The following is a 14477-nucleotide window of genomic DNA, read 5'->3' as shown; positions in this document are numbered from 1 at the left end:
AATTTACAAGCGATAGTCAATGTCTAATATGACAAGTTAAGGAAAGAAACTTCCGATTGTAACTTGTACTTTACTTTCAGTTTTGAGAAATGAGCCCCAGTGCCGATTTGAATTAGATATTTGGGCATTTATGACAAAAAAGTACTTATGTTTGAAATGGTTTCAATCATTATCACGAGTGTTTTGAATATTTTATCTCCATGTCATTAAGTAATTATTCTAATGAAGGGACGGGCTCCTTAAACGCGAAGCTATGGCCGCCATTTTGACAACTGGAATCATAGATGAATCGCGCAGACATGACATGTAGGTAATAAGGTATAATAATTGTGATCATATTCTGTTTTCAATATATAATATAAAAATATTTATTTCAATTTATAGTTTTGAATATTACACGGTTCTAATACGAATTTTAGTCGATAATATTATACAATAAGCATGATTTTGAATTATTTCTGAATTCTCATTATTGACGAAAAATAGTGACACCAAAACTGAAATAGTATTTAATGCGACCGGTGTTTAGGGAGGTAAAACAAGGTGAATGGCGCGATTATTATTCTGAGCGACAGAAACTTAGAAAACTAATTTTATTCAAGGGAAATTAAAATTTATGAAAAAAACAATTACGTATGTTTATTTCACTGAGTAGAAATATAACACAATGTATAATAGTGCTAAAAGTAAACTACTTAGTATTTCACACACGAAGTATAAAACAAAGGTCTACACTAAAGTGTCGCGTCTATGTGGTCAAGTCTTACTCTATGACACGGTTCGCTTCACGCGCATGCGCCTCGCGCTGCCGCCGCTGCCGGTCGGCGCACAGAATACGTTCGAGTTGTCATTTCTAGTACGCAGTACATAGTAGTTCAATGCCATGTCATGACTGTTATCTCCGTGTGACAACATAGGTATCAATATCAAAAAACAATATCAGCCGTTGTGTTTCCTGAGACGTATGAGTTTTTATAAGAACGACAGGTCTCTGGATAATTTTTAAGAAAAAAAAACCGCCTTTCTTTGGGGTTCTGGTGATAAATACTTTCAAATGTTGGATTATGTTATCAATTCGTCTGTATATTTTTTAATGTTTGTTATTCGATATCTCCGTCATTTCTGAAACAATTTTGAAATCTGGATGATTCTGAAGTACTTACAGATGAGAATGATTATCAGAACGGAACTCTAACCAGGGGCGGCTTAGTTTGCTACAATAATTTGATGAACGTTATGTTTACTGACCTAACTTTTTTAGAAAATTTCAAAGTAGAATTACTTTCTTTGAAGTTCAAATATTTTTAATATACCTGTTATCTTTGACATTGACACTTATATATCCGATCCATAATCGTATCTAGAGCAAAATTTTGACGACTTTGTGAAAAGTCTCAGCTCAACTGATGGCTAATTGGCTATCAATTACGAGTACGTAAAGTTCAACGTGTCTTTTACATTTTATTATGATACCTACTTGTGATATCCTGTGTTATAAAAATTCTATTCGGTCTTCTAATAAGTAGGTAGATATTGTCGTTGAAACTATAACATAAACTCATAGGTACTTTAAGAAAAGATATCTCTACGCTATAAAAATCACGACATGAAAGCAATATTGAGAAAATGAGCCACAGTCCGAGCTCAGCGCAGATTAAGCACGCTCTAGCCTAATAACTTTAACGAAGACCCTTCGTAAAATAAACGTCCGGAAGTCGCCGCGGCATGCGGACGAGTACTCCCCAACCATAGGCGAGTCGAGAACTCGAAGCGACTGAATTTTAGACTAGACTAGAACTTTCCATTCTAATCTTTAGATTGGTGGCAAAATATCCCCTGGGGATCCCCAGTGGCACCAATTTTTTTTTAGAATAACAATGAACATCACTACATCATGATGCAAAGCACTAGAGGCTAATAGCGTTGATTTTTATGAATTTCGACCGATCGATTTCGTGCTTTTTGTTCAATAATATCTCCACTAGGTACTAATTCTATACTAATGAATGGTTAATACCTACCAATCGGCTGGGCTAGCGCATCGTAGTTACCTACCTCTCTCTATTTCTACAGAGCGTAAACTATTTGTCTCTTATCTACGCAGCCTACACAGAACGCATGAATCTGTTAAGCCCACCACTGGTCCGGTCCGGAATTAGTTCGGTGAGCTAAGGGAACAATTCTGGCTTAAAATTAATTTCCTCAAGTTTGGCCGTTGGAAGTTGGTGCATTCCGCCTCGCGACGCCCGTATAATTGGATGAATTATTTATAAATTTAATGTCTTTCAGGAATACAGACGAGTTTTTAATTCGAAGAATAAGCTCGATTTTAATGCTCAATTCGACCGATATCAGAAACTTCCTATTGTGATGAAGAAAATTTAATATTGTTTATATCCAGTTTTGTGGTAGCGGATGAAAACCAACAGTTAGAGTTAAATGTAGATCAGGTTTTTTTAAATACGATGAATGCATAATTCATCTGCGGTTTAGTATATTTGAGGGTAAAGACTTTAAAGTACCTACTTATGTAAGTGTAAGCTGCGAAATGTCACAGAAAAAAAATATGAATGAACTCATTGATAATTTCGCCATGCACTTTGCAGCTCACTGTACATTATTGGCAAACCTACCTACTTACTTAATTACATTCGGCAAACAACTGGCGACATTATTGGCAGTTATTACAATGCATGAGTCAGATTTTAGCATTTGGCACGAAAAGTTACGAGTAAGTATGCACATATAAACACGCGCTCGCTCGGAGAGTATACGAAATACCGCCGCCGACATAAGTATCGACATTTGGGGCGTGAAGTGTGAGTTTCTTGTCGTCTAATGCATTCTAATGACTGCTGCTCTGCGCGTTGGTGTCTGGTGCCGCAGCAATGATGGGTCGCACAACCCCGCCGGCTGCAGTAACTCAACTAGTAGACATGCCTTGCCCACCCCTGCGAGTTGATGATCACCACTGCCTGCAGTGACTTGACTGACGCCCCCACCCGCTCCACTATTACTACTATTTTACAAAATGGCGGCTAGTCCCTAACACCTGTAAAACTGAGGTGACAACCTTTCACTTGCACAATAAAGAGGCTAAATATGAACCCAATATCTCCTTCAGAGGGTCGACATTAAAATACAACCCAACGCCAAAGTACCTTGGAGTGACCCTAGACCGTAGCCTGACTTACGCACCGAACTTGGTTAAACTGGGTAAGAAGCTTCAAACTCGCAACAATATCTTGCATAAATTGGCTGGTACTACATGGGGAGCAAAAGCTGACGTACTCCGAACCACTGCTCTAAGTTTAGTCTACTCAACTGCGGAATATTGCGCACCTGTCTGGCTAAACAGTGCACACTCAAAGCGAGTGGACGTCCACCTAAACCAAACTATGAGGTGCATATCAGGGACCATAAAGAGCACCCCTGTACAGTGGCTTCCAACCCTCAGTCATATACCGCCTCCACACCTGAGGAGACAGCATGCGTTGTTACGTGAGGCGCAGAAAATCTTGGCCCATCCGGATCTAGCCGCTCATGCTGAATTTAAAGACCCTCCACCACACCGGTTAAAATCCCGACACCCTCCTCACCGAACCGCGAGAAAACTCATGGAAGAGAACTTCAACCTGTTGGACAGCTGGAAAAAGGAATGGAACGATAACCTCCCTGTGGGATAGGGATAGCTATAAATCCTACAGTAAGACCACCTGGCTTCTCGCTGCCTAGAAAAGAATGGTGCCAACTAAATAGGTTGAGAACTGGCTGCGGCCGTACCCGAGCATTCCTGCACAAATGTGGATGGATAGAATCTCCAGGGTGCAGTTGCGGGGCTCCCGCGCAGGACATCGAGCACATCGTTCAGCACTGCCCTATCAGCAAATACAGTGGAAACCCTGCGGACTTGTTCACCCTGCATAATGACGTAATCCAATGGATCCAGAACCTTAGAATACCTTTATAAACGACTGAACAATTAAGCCATACGAATAAATAAATAAACCCGCTCCACTCCCTTCCCTAGGAGTGCCTAAGCGGCGGATGCCGCAGCAGCTACGGGTCTTACAGCGGCATCCCCTCTCCCCTCCACTCCCCTACACCAATAATACTCAGTGAAGGCTTAGGCGGCAGGTACTCAGCATCACGAAGCCTTACATTACTCCCCCTCCTTCTGCATCAACAATACTTACTGAGGGTCAGCGGGAACGGCGAACGGCGGCGACTCATCCCCACCATCCACCCTCTTCATACCTCTACATCAACAAGACTCACCGACGCACCAAGCCTCACATCTACTCCACGGACATCAACAATACTTACTGAGGGTCTGGGCGGCGGATGCCGCAGCAGCAGCGGGTCGCAGAGCAGCGCCGGCGGCGGCGACTCATCCCCACCATCCACCCTCTTCATACCTCTACATCAACAAGACTCACCGACGCACCAAGCCTCACATCTACTCCACGGACATCAACAATACTTACTGAGGGTCTGGGCGGCGGATGCCGCAGCAGCAGCGGGTCGCAGAGCGGCGCCGGCGGCGGCGACTCGACGGGCGCGGCCGCGGCGCACGCGCACCAAGCGAGCGCCCACGCCGCCCACCGCGCCCGCATCGCTCACCTCCAGCCCCGCCACATCTGCAACATCGAAGCAACATTCATATGACATTATGTAGCATTTTTAGGGTTCCGTAGTCAACTAGGAACCCTTATAGTTTCGCCATATATGTCTGTCTGTCCGTCCGTCCGTCCGTCCGTCCGCGGATAATCTCAGTAACCGTTAGCACTAGAAAGCTGAAATTTGGTACCAATATGTATATCAATCACGCCGACAAAGTGCAAAAATAAAAAGTGGAAAAAAATGTTTTATTAGGGTACCCCCCTACACGTAAAGTGGGGAGTGTTTTTTTTTTTTTTTAATTTAAACCCTAACGTGTGACGTCACTACATGGCCGTCGCCGACAGCATTTTTCGGTGTACGAAATTAAAAAAAAATCATAATCATTTTTAGTTAAAAATAGGTACGCAGTCATCATGCACTTTTAATACATCAAACCTAAAAATATTGGTTTTCTTAAGTCAAATGCTATAGAAAACCATTATTTATTGTGCGAATTTTGATATGTCTAGTAGCCTATACGTACCTGCCTTGCTTGAACCCGATTTAATTATGTATTTATTTACAGTTAATATACTTGATGTACTCATATATAAAACTCTCTCAAAGAATCTTTAATAAAGACAACCAACGATTATAAATGCGCACTTGTCCCGAGTACTTTCCTGATAAATGTCGGGAGGAGACAGTGTGTCACCTTAATTGCAAAAGGCTTTTAAATCTATTAAATAGGAGGGGGCGGGGGTCTCGGGCGACTACTTGCAAATTCACACCATTAAGAAAGAGGAATAAAAATCTTTAGCAATTTTCAGACACTAATTTACTTAGAGATTTTTGTATAGGTACCTTAGTAGGTGCCGTTGCAAAAATCTTGATGTGAATTTAAATTATGCATTAAGAGCACCTGCTACGACGTTAAAATACCATTTATTACGAAACTTGCAAACTCATTTTACTCAGAATCGTTTGTAGTTTTACGCCTCCACCGCCGCCGCCATACATGAAAACATGTCTCAAAATTATGTAAAAAGATGTTTTCCAGTGGGTGCGTCACGTTGCAATTTCGCAGCAAGTTTTACCAGACCCTTGAAAGTCTCTGTAGTCGTCTGGTGCCTCTGGCCTCTTAATATATTTAATACCTATACAATATACACTGTTAATCAGTATTTAAATCCGGATTAACCCAAAAAATCCGAGTCAAAGTTGAGAGTAGCAAAAAAAAGTACCGACGAAACCGCTACGAGCATTTCCAATTAACCACCCCAAGGTTTCTGAACTTTGCCTCGGCAAAAAACTTGCCCTTACTTTGGTTCCGTGATAACATTAAGTACGCACGGAAAGTGCTTTATGATTTGCGGACTGTATAGATTGAATAATAGTTATTTGTTATACAAGGGGGCAAAGTTGTATTTTAACGCCGAGTGTGGAATTGAAAAACGAGCAAACGAAAGGATTCTATAGTTGAACCACGAGCGAAGCGAGTGGTTCGATAATAGAATCCTGAACTTGCGAGTTTTTTAACACACGAGAAGTAAAATACATTTGCACCCGAGTGTAACACAAAACTTTTCCCCTCACTATAGCGAGGAAAGTACAACGCAAAAAATGCGTTAATCACTGCTTCCACAGGTGGTAAATCATCTTTATTACTATATTCACCTACTTTTATCAATTTTAAAGCAGTTATTTTGACTTTATTCAAGGTCAAATCACTTTACCAACTAGTGGATAAAATGCGTTTTTACCCGCTGATATTAAAGGACAAAACACGTGTTTCCGAGTTAGTGAGGGGAAAATAGTTATTTGTTATACAAGGGGGCAAAGTTGTATTTTAACGCCGAGTGTGGAATTGAAAAACGAGCAAGTAAAAGGATTCTATAGTTGAACCACGAGCGAAGCGAGTGGTTCGAGAATAGAATCCTGAACTTGCGAGTTTTTTAACACACGAGAAGTAAAATACATTTGCACCCGAGTGTAACACAAAACTTTTCCCCTCACTATAGCGAGGAAACTACAACGCAAAAAATGCGTTTATCACTGCTTCCAGTAGTTCCACAGGTGGTAAATCATCTTTATTACTAGATTCACCTACGTTTATCAATTTTAAAGCAGTTAATTTGACTTTATTCAAGGTCAAATTACTTTACCCACTAGTGGATAAAATGCGTTTTTACCCGCTGGTATTAAAGGACAAAACACGTGTTTCCGAGCTAGTGAGGGGAAAATACTATTATGGCCTAGTTTTGCTACGAAGTTTGACATAAGTATTAGATAGCCTGCACCCGTATTCTGTGCGTCTTGTCTATGATGACCCTAAGTGCGTTTTCACATTATCCGATCCGATATCGGATGTAGGACCGATATCCCACACATTTAAGCCGCCATCTTTGATTTTTGCCTTTGAAATCCTTCCGACATCCGATATCGGATCGGATAATGTGAAAACGCACTTATAGGGACAGTTCATATGTCACTCGCAAAAGGAATACAATATCGGAATGATCTTGAGTACTTACTTGGTACCTACTTAATGTTCTCGCAATGCATGTTGCATTCAACCTTATTAAGAGTAGGTATATTGAAGAACAGAACAGGCTCGCGAACCTACGGTACTGGGGCATCGCAAAGCCTTCTCCACTGCACTTCCCAGCAAACACAGCAGTCATGACTCTCAAATTTCTCAATTTAATTGTCTTTGTCGCAAAGGCTTAAATTTTTCCCATAATTGAAAAATGAATGGAAATAATATTATTTTGTTACGAATGGTCATTGATTGTAATTTGAAAACGTGATACAATCAGAATTTGCATTCCTGTAACAATCGTGACGTAGATTGTGTGTTTGGTGAGTTAATTGGAATCGCGTGCCTACATTTTCGGTGGTCCATTATTGGCTGCCCTACCCTATATTTGTTCAAATAAAAATAAGGAAAAACAGCAAAACTTTGTAAGCAAGACCTCCAGTAGAAAAGTCTCCATTAGACTTGATTAATTTATTTATTTATTGAAACGATTCGGGGCCATATCCATCATTAATTTATTATCCAACGTGTCCCTATAAGTAATAAGTATTACAAATACTCGTATACCGGGTGTCCCTAAGTGCGTTTTCACATTATCCTATCCGATATCGGATGTCGGACCGATTGAAATCCTTCCGACATCCGATATCGGATCGGATAATGTGAAAACGGCCTAAAACCAAGGCCAAAATAAAAAGAGGTGATAGAACATCTCATTAGCTATCACATTAAGCGAATTTGACTTTAATGAAAATGTCATGGTTTTTAAGATAATATCTGGGCAACCGAGCTTCGCTCGGTTCTGTTTCGTATCCTTGACATGTGTCGCCATCTAGTTCAAAAATGAATAGTACCTACATCGAGCGAAAGAATTCTCAGCCTTAACAACACAACTACTCCACACGAGATGGCGCGCATTTCGCCACAAAAAAAAGGTAATACGAATATTCCGGCAAATCCAGCTGATCGTGATAACATCCTACAGCAAACTCCACGGTCTGTAAATAACATGAAGCTAAGAAAATCTATAGCCCAGGCTCTGAATGATACAATGAGCTCAAACGACAATAGCATTCTAGGTGACACTTTAATCGAAGCAGCCGAACGTACAGACACCACCACCACCCACCACAGAAACAAAAACGGAAACGCAACTGACTCCACAAAACTTGTCACAATTAATTGGTATTCAGTTAAAAGAAAATAACAAGTCTTTATTATCAGAGTTAAAAAATATCTTCCAAACAGAGATTAATAAAGCTGTTACCCATTTACGAGAAGAGTTCAAGCAAAAAACAGATATATTAGTCAAAGAAAATAACAAACATAGTACAGATATATCAAAAATAAACTCAGAAATAATAAAACTCAACAGGGAGAATGAAAATCTACGAAGAGAACTACAAGACCTGGCCTGCAAAATAAACACATCTGAAACTACTCCTCCGGCAACAAACTACATACCAGAGTCTAACAGGAAAAAAATTGTCATATATGGCTTCACTGAACAATTCAACGAACCTGAATGCGAACTATATGACAGAATAATAGATACGTTCCGAGAGATCTTGCAAGTGGACTTGTATGGCTATATCGAGGATACTTACAGAGTGGGCCGAAGAACTAACCGAAACCGCCCATTAGTAGTCGAATTAATTAGTAAGCGAATGACAAAATATATTTTGCAAAATAGTCAATATCTACAAGGGACTGGTATATCGGTATCCGAATTTTTAGACTCAAATTCGCTCAAATACCGAAATGACTTGCGTAATGAAATGCTCGAAGCTCGAAAAAAGGGCTACACGCAGTTATACGAAACAACCAATTGATTGTAGAAGGGAAAATAATCAACCTTCAGACGAACGAGAATCATGCTGAAACTGTAAACAGTACATTAACAACGGACGAAAATACATGTATTGGAAATTTAGAAGAACAATCCATGCCCAACTTAAAGAACTCATCGACCCCAACCCCAGAAAGGGCAGAAAGTCCCGAAACCAGGACCAAACAAGATCAAAACTTAACGAACCGGACCAATGAGCAAAGGAATATTTACAAGCTACAGGAAAATGCAGGTTATGCAGGACAACGACTTCACTCTCACAATCTACGAGCCCGTACTACGAAACATAACTTTCGTCAATACAAATAACTTCAAAATACTATACCAAAATATCCGCAGTTTAAGCAATAAACGACATCTAATAGAAGCTGCAACGGAAGAAGACAAAAATATACAAGCAATCTGTCTATCAGAGACTTGGATAACACCATCAAAAGTAGACCTACTACAATTAGAAGACTTTCACGCAACATCTTTGTTTAACCGGAGCACCCACGGAGGTGGAGGCGTTTGTGTGTTCCTACGAAATGACATTCCCTTTGTCGATCGTAAGGATATAACTAATCTATCTGTAGAAACTGTTTTTGAAACCTGTGCAACCGAAATTCCTACCTTAAATCTATTACTCGTAGTATTATATTGGCCTAATAGCAATAAGAATCAAACTATATTTTACGAGGCACTTGAAAAACTCTTGCAATTAGTAACAATTAAGGATGCAAAAAAGAATATTTTAATTGGAGGCGATTTCAATGTTAATATTTTAGAAAAGTCTTTATCTTCTTATACACTAATTAATACATTTAAAAACTATAATTTTCAACAAATCATAAATGAACCTACCCGAATTACAGACTCGAGCTCTACGTGCATAGACCTACTCTTTACTAATTTCCACAGTCAAAATAATATGGCTTCAATTAATGAATACGGTCTTTCGGATCACAAGGGTATTCTCTACGAAATGTATAATAGTATTTTAACCAACGAATGTAACGTATGGTTCACACAAAAAAGAAATTTTACTGAAAAAAATATTCAGCACTTTAAATCGTACGTAGCTAACATAAACTGGAACGAAATCATTGATCATCAACAAAATATGAATGAAAACTTTACTTCATTTACATCAACTGTGCAAACCGCCTTGGATCTGTGCATACCTAAAATTCAAGTAAAAATAAAAAAAAATACTTCCAAAGTTAAGCCCTGGCTGACAACTGGTATTAAAATATCGTGTAAAAATAAACGACTCCTAAAACTTTTAATCTCAAACACAAACTATCCTGTTCTAAACAACTACTACAAACAATATACAAAATTATTAAAGAAAATAGTTTCAGTATCAAAAAAGCTACATTACGTAAATAAAATGAAAAACTCTGATAACATTACAAAAACCATGTGGCATATAGTGAAAGAGCGAACTAACAAACTCCCCAAAAAAAGTAGACAAAATATAAAGTTAAAAATAAATAATTCTGTAATTGAAAACCCAAATACACTTGCCAACTACTTTAACGACTTTTTTGTATCAGTGGGTGCGGAGGGAACAAGCACGGACAGCAGCGCGGGCGCACAGCGCGCGCCCTCTGCCGGCCGACCCGTATTCGCTCCCACCCCCAACTCACTATACCTACAACCAGTTACTGAACATGAAGTCTTCCTAATTATTCGCAACTTAAAAAACAAACGCAGCTTTGGTCACGACGAATTACCTCCCGTACTAATTAAAAAATGTGCTAATGAATTTACACAACCATTAACTTTCCTAATAAACCAATCCTTTAATGAGGGCCGATTTCCCGATTCTTTAAAATTATCTGTAATTAAACCCATTTACAAGAAAGGACAACACAATGATAGCAATAACTACCGCCCCATCGCACTTTTACCAACCTTTTCAAAAATAATTGAAACAGCTATGTCCACACGCCTATACGCATTCCTAGAAAAATACTCCATATTCAGTGAAGACCAGAACGGCTTCAGACAAAATCATTCAACGACCCTGGCTGTATACAAATATGTTAATAAAATCTTAGAAATCATTAATAATAAACAATATGCGGTAGGAATATTAGTAGATATGAGTAAGGCGTATGATAGGGTTTCTCATAATATCCTACTGCAAAAATTGCAAGGTGTTGGAGTACGGGGCATAGTGCATAAGTGGTTTGCCTCATACCTTAATAACCGAACACAATGCGTAATTGCGTAGAAGTCGAACACCATAATAGTAAAACTGGATGCATTACTAATGTGAGGTCAAACATAGCAAAAGTCGAAAGATCCATACCCCAAGGCAGCGTGCTAGGATGTGTATTATTTTTAATTTACATAAATGATTTACCTAAAGCTATAGATTCATCAAGCGTTCTTTTTGCTGATGATATATCCATTGTATTTCCATGTTCAGACACTAGAACCACAAATTTATACCTCGATAGTATCCTTTTAAAATTAGAATCTTGGCTCACTGATCATAATCTTCAAATTAATTACAACAAAACCAAACTAATGCATTTTAGACCCCACCAAAAACAATCTTTAAATATTGACTATTCCTTTAAAAATATCAAACTTGAACTTGTAGAAACTTTTTCTTTGCTTGGATTGAACATAGACTCACATATTAATTGGAAAGAACATATACAACAATTGATAAGCAGACTATCTAGATTTACATACGCATTATATGAACTAAAAAAGACTACCGACATCAAAACTACCTTAACGGCGTACCATGCATATGCCCACTCTTTGTTCCGTTATGGCATATTGCTTTGGGGCAATAGCACAACTATCAATAGCCTTTTTATTGTACAAAAAAAATGTATAAGAACAATACTAAATCTAAAACAACTGCAAAGCTGTCGGACTCGCTTTAAAGAACTCCGCATCCTGACACTTTGTAACAGAACAAGCGTCTAAGACGAGGAAAATGACTCGTTATTACATATAAAACTTACGGTGAATCAACTTATCCTTGACCAACTATTTGGTGCATATTTTCTTTGGGATTTCATTGGATATTTTAACAAATAATATCTGTGATGTTTAATCACATGTATAGTCACGTCTTCACTCATAAAATTCACTATTATTTGATGCAAAACAGGTTGGAAAAAGCTTATTTACAAACTACGTTCACATGGACGAAATACTGACATTGACAGTTGTCAACTGCATAGCGTTCCGATATTATGTCTTGGTTCCAATTACGAGTCAGAGAGGTAATAATGACTAATATTGATTATTATACTTCCTGAATATATCATTCAATGTAACAATTAAGAACAAATGTGATCTTTCATTGCGAAGTCACTTACTAAATTGATTTAAACAATCTTTCACAAAATAATATTTACGTAAAAATATTTACGGAACATTCCACTATTGGACTACATAGGTATCAATATCAATAGCTCTGTCTCTCTCTAAAACAGCTGCAATCTGCACGTGTTAATAGGCAAACATCCCCATGATGATCGTGAACTTTATTACGTAGGGCGTACGGCTTAGTAAACAAAGTAGTTATGATCTTTTTCTTATCGTATCCCAAGTCCCAGGTATGTCCCAGTTATATCCCAAGTCCCAGGTTTGTCCCAGTTATATCCCAGGTATGTCCCAGTTATATCCCAGGTTTGTCCCAGTTATATCCCAGGTATGTCCCAGTTATATCCCAAGTCCCAGGTTTGTCCCAGTTATATCCCAGGTATGTCCCAGTTATATCCCAGGTTTGTCCCAGTTATATCCCAGGTGTGTCCCAATTATGTCTCTTATAGAGAATCTATAAAAGGGTCGGAGGGAGCCGACGCGCGTCATTCTTAAAATATCTACAAGACTAACAGTGTCTCTGGCTTTCGTGTGTTATACTGGTGAGTGAAGTTGTTCTGCTATTATTTCTCTGTTTGTTTTTACTTGGAAATTATTCTAAGTGATTGTAAACTTTGAAATTGTGTCTCTGTTTGATTGTGCGGGGACAATATCGTCGTACAGTTGAACTTAGACCTGTGGTGGAATTGCTTTACTGTCAGTTGTGGGGTTATTTTAGTGTTCTATTTATAGTGTAGTGTTACATTTAAATTAATGTGTATAGTGAAGTTTTCTGTGCTTTGTTTCATGAGTACTGTTTAGCAATACAAAGACTGGGTCGATGTATGGCTGGTGCTTGGAGATAAGTCTGTGTTTGGTTTTGTAGGGAGTAATTCTTGCAAAACTAAGCTTAGATTATAGCACGTAAAGGAAACTTCACTCGTTTGTTTAGTTGGTCAGTAAAATTGAATTTAGTAATTTTCTATGGGGTTATTTTGTGAAAGTTATAAGCCAGATCATTGTTTGTGACAGACTGTTGTCCGGCTAGGCGCTTCTTCCCTTACGGTGTCAAATAAGAGGCGTTTAGGGGTCTTTTTGTTCCAAGTGGAGGGCTTGGGCGTCTTTATTTACTTACAAAAGGCGTACTTTCTCACCGGTCTCAAAGAGTCCAACTGTTAGATGGAAGTGAGGACTTTCACGATTGACGAAAGACATTAGGAGTAATCCTTGCTCACTGAAGTCGGCAGTATTTGAGGCTGGGGTCCTATATATATATATATATTTATTTACTCGGTGCTCTAGTCCATGCTGGCGTTGGTCGCTGGGGATTTCGGTTGTGATCGATCCACATCTAAGTAAAGTTGATCGCAGCTGGGTCTCTCATGTGGCTGGTACTGGTGTGTCCTAGAATACTGGATATATACACGGATAGGGCGATCTACTCTCTGCTACCCTAGCCCGCGGGCAAAAGCAGAGGGGGGGATCTGACCGACACAAGCCTATAGGTTGCCTATCTCAGCTTCGCTGGCTGAACTGTACAGTTCTAGTAGGGATACACTTGTACATATTCTGAACACAAGATCTATGGTAAGTGAGGGTCTGTGTTTCAGATATGTTAGAGTAGGGAAAACAATAGGATTAGGGTAGAGTCACACACTATTTCTATGAAAGTAGAGTTCTGTTATGATTGGTCTTAAATTATAATTGGTCAACGTGTATTGTGGAGAAATAATTTAACTACTACTACTTATATGGTTTAAATGGACTTTAAATGTGGTGTTTACTATCTTAAAATATGTGGTAAAACTGGTAATTTATAAAAACTCTTATTACTTAATTTATTTGAGTGAAATTAATAATTGTGGTAGCAATTTCTGATTCTTCATGTAGCATCGAGCCAGTGAGTGTTGCTAACTAGTTTTTCAAGGTAAATTCTATCAAGTTGGTTAGGGAAACAAACTATTCTTTGGAATAAAAAGCATAGGTTTGTTATAGGGCCCAGTGGCATGCGAGCGCCGTCCACTGATGACAAGTCAAAAGCTTCAAGGAGTTACTAGACTTATTTACTTCGTTCTCAGTGGTAGCAACTACTCGGAGCCTTGATGATACATTAGAAGGATCGAGAAGTTATGGTCTATTAGCAGTATTGGGGAAAAGGGGGTTTAGCTA

The 14477-nt window shown here is 38.9% G+C and overlaps 1 protein-coding gene across 3 annotated transcripts in view; it reads right to left on the bottom strand.

Annotated features, from left to right (window-relative positions):
* The window catches only part of LOC125226993 (probable G-protein coupled receptor 158), a 62644-nt gene that overhangs the window by 8649 nt on the left and 39518 nt on the right, over positions 1-14477 (bottom strand). For 2 of the 3 annotated variants that reach the window (XM_048131183.1, XM_048131184.1), the window contains exon 2: positions 4488-4640. In XM_048131183.1, the coding sequence (XP_047987140.1) occupies positions 4488-4616 (129 nt within the window). In that variant the 5' untranslated portion in view covers positions 4617-4640. Of the gene's footprint in view, positions 1-4326; positions 4390-4487; positions 4641-14477 lie in introns of all 3 variants that reach the window. The other variant, XM_048131185.1, reaches the window with a different exon arrangement.

Source organism: Leguminivora glycinivorella, chromosome 6, assembly GCF_023078275.1.
Source record: "Leguminivora glycinivorella isolate SPB_JAAS2020 chromosome 6, LegGlyc_1.1, whole genome shotgun sequence".
Taxonomy (NCBI): Eukaryota; Metazoa; Arthropoda; class Insecta; order Lepidoptera; family Tortricidae; genus Leguminivora; species Leguminivora glycinivorella.
This window is presented reverse-complemented; position numbering and strand designations above follow the sequence as displayed.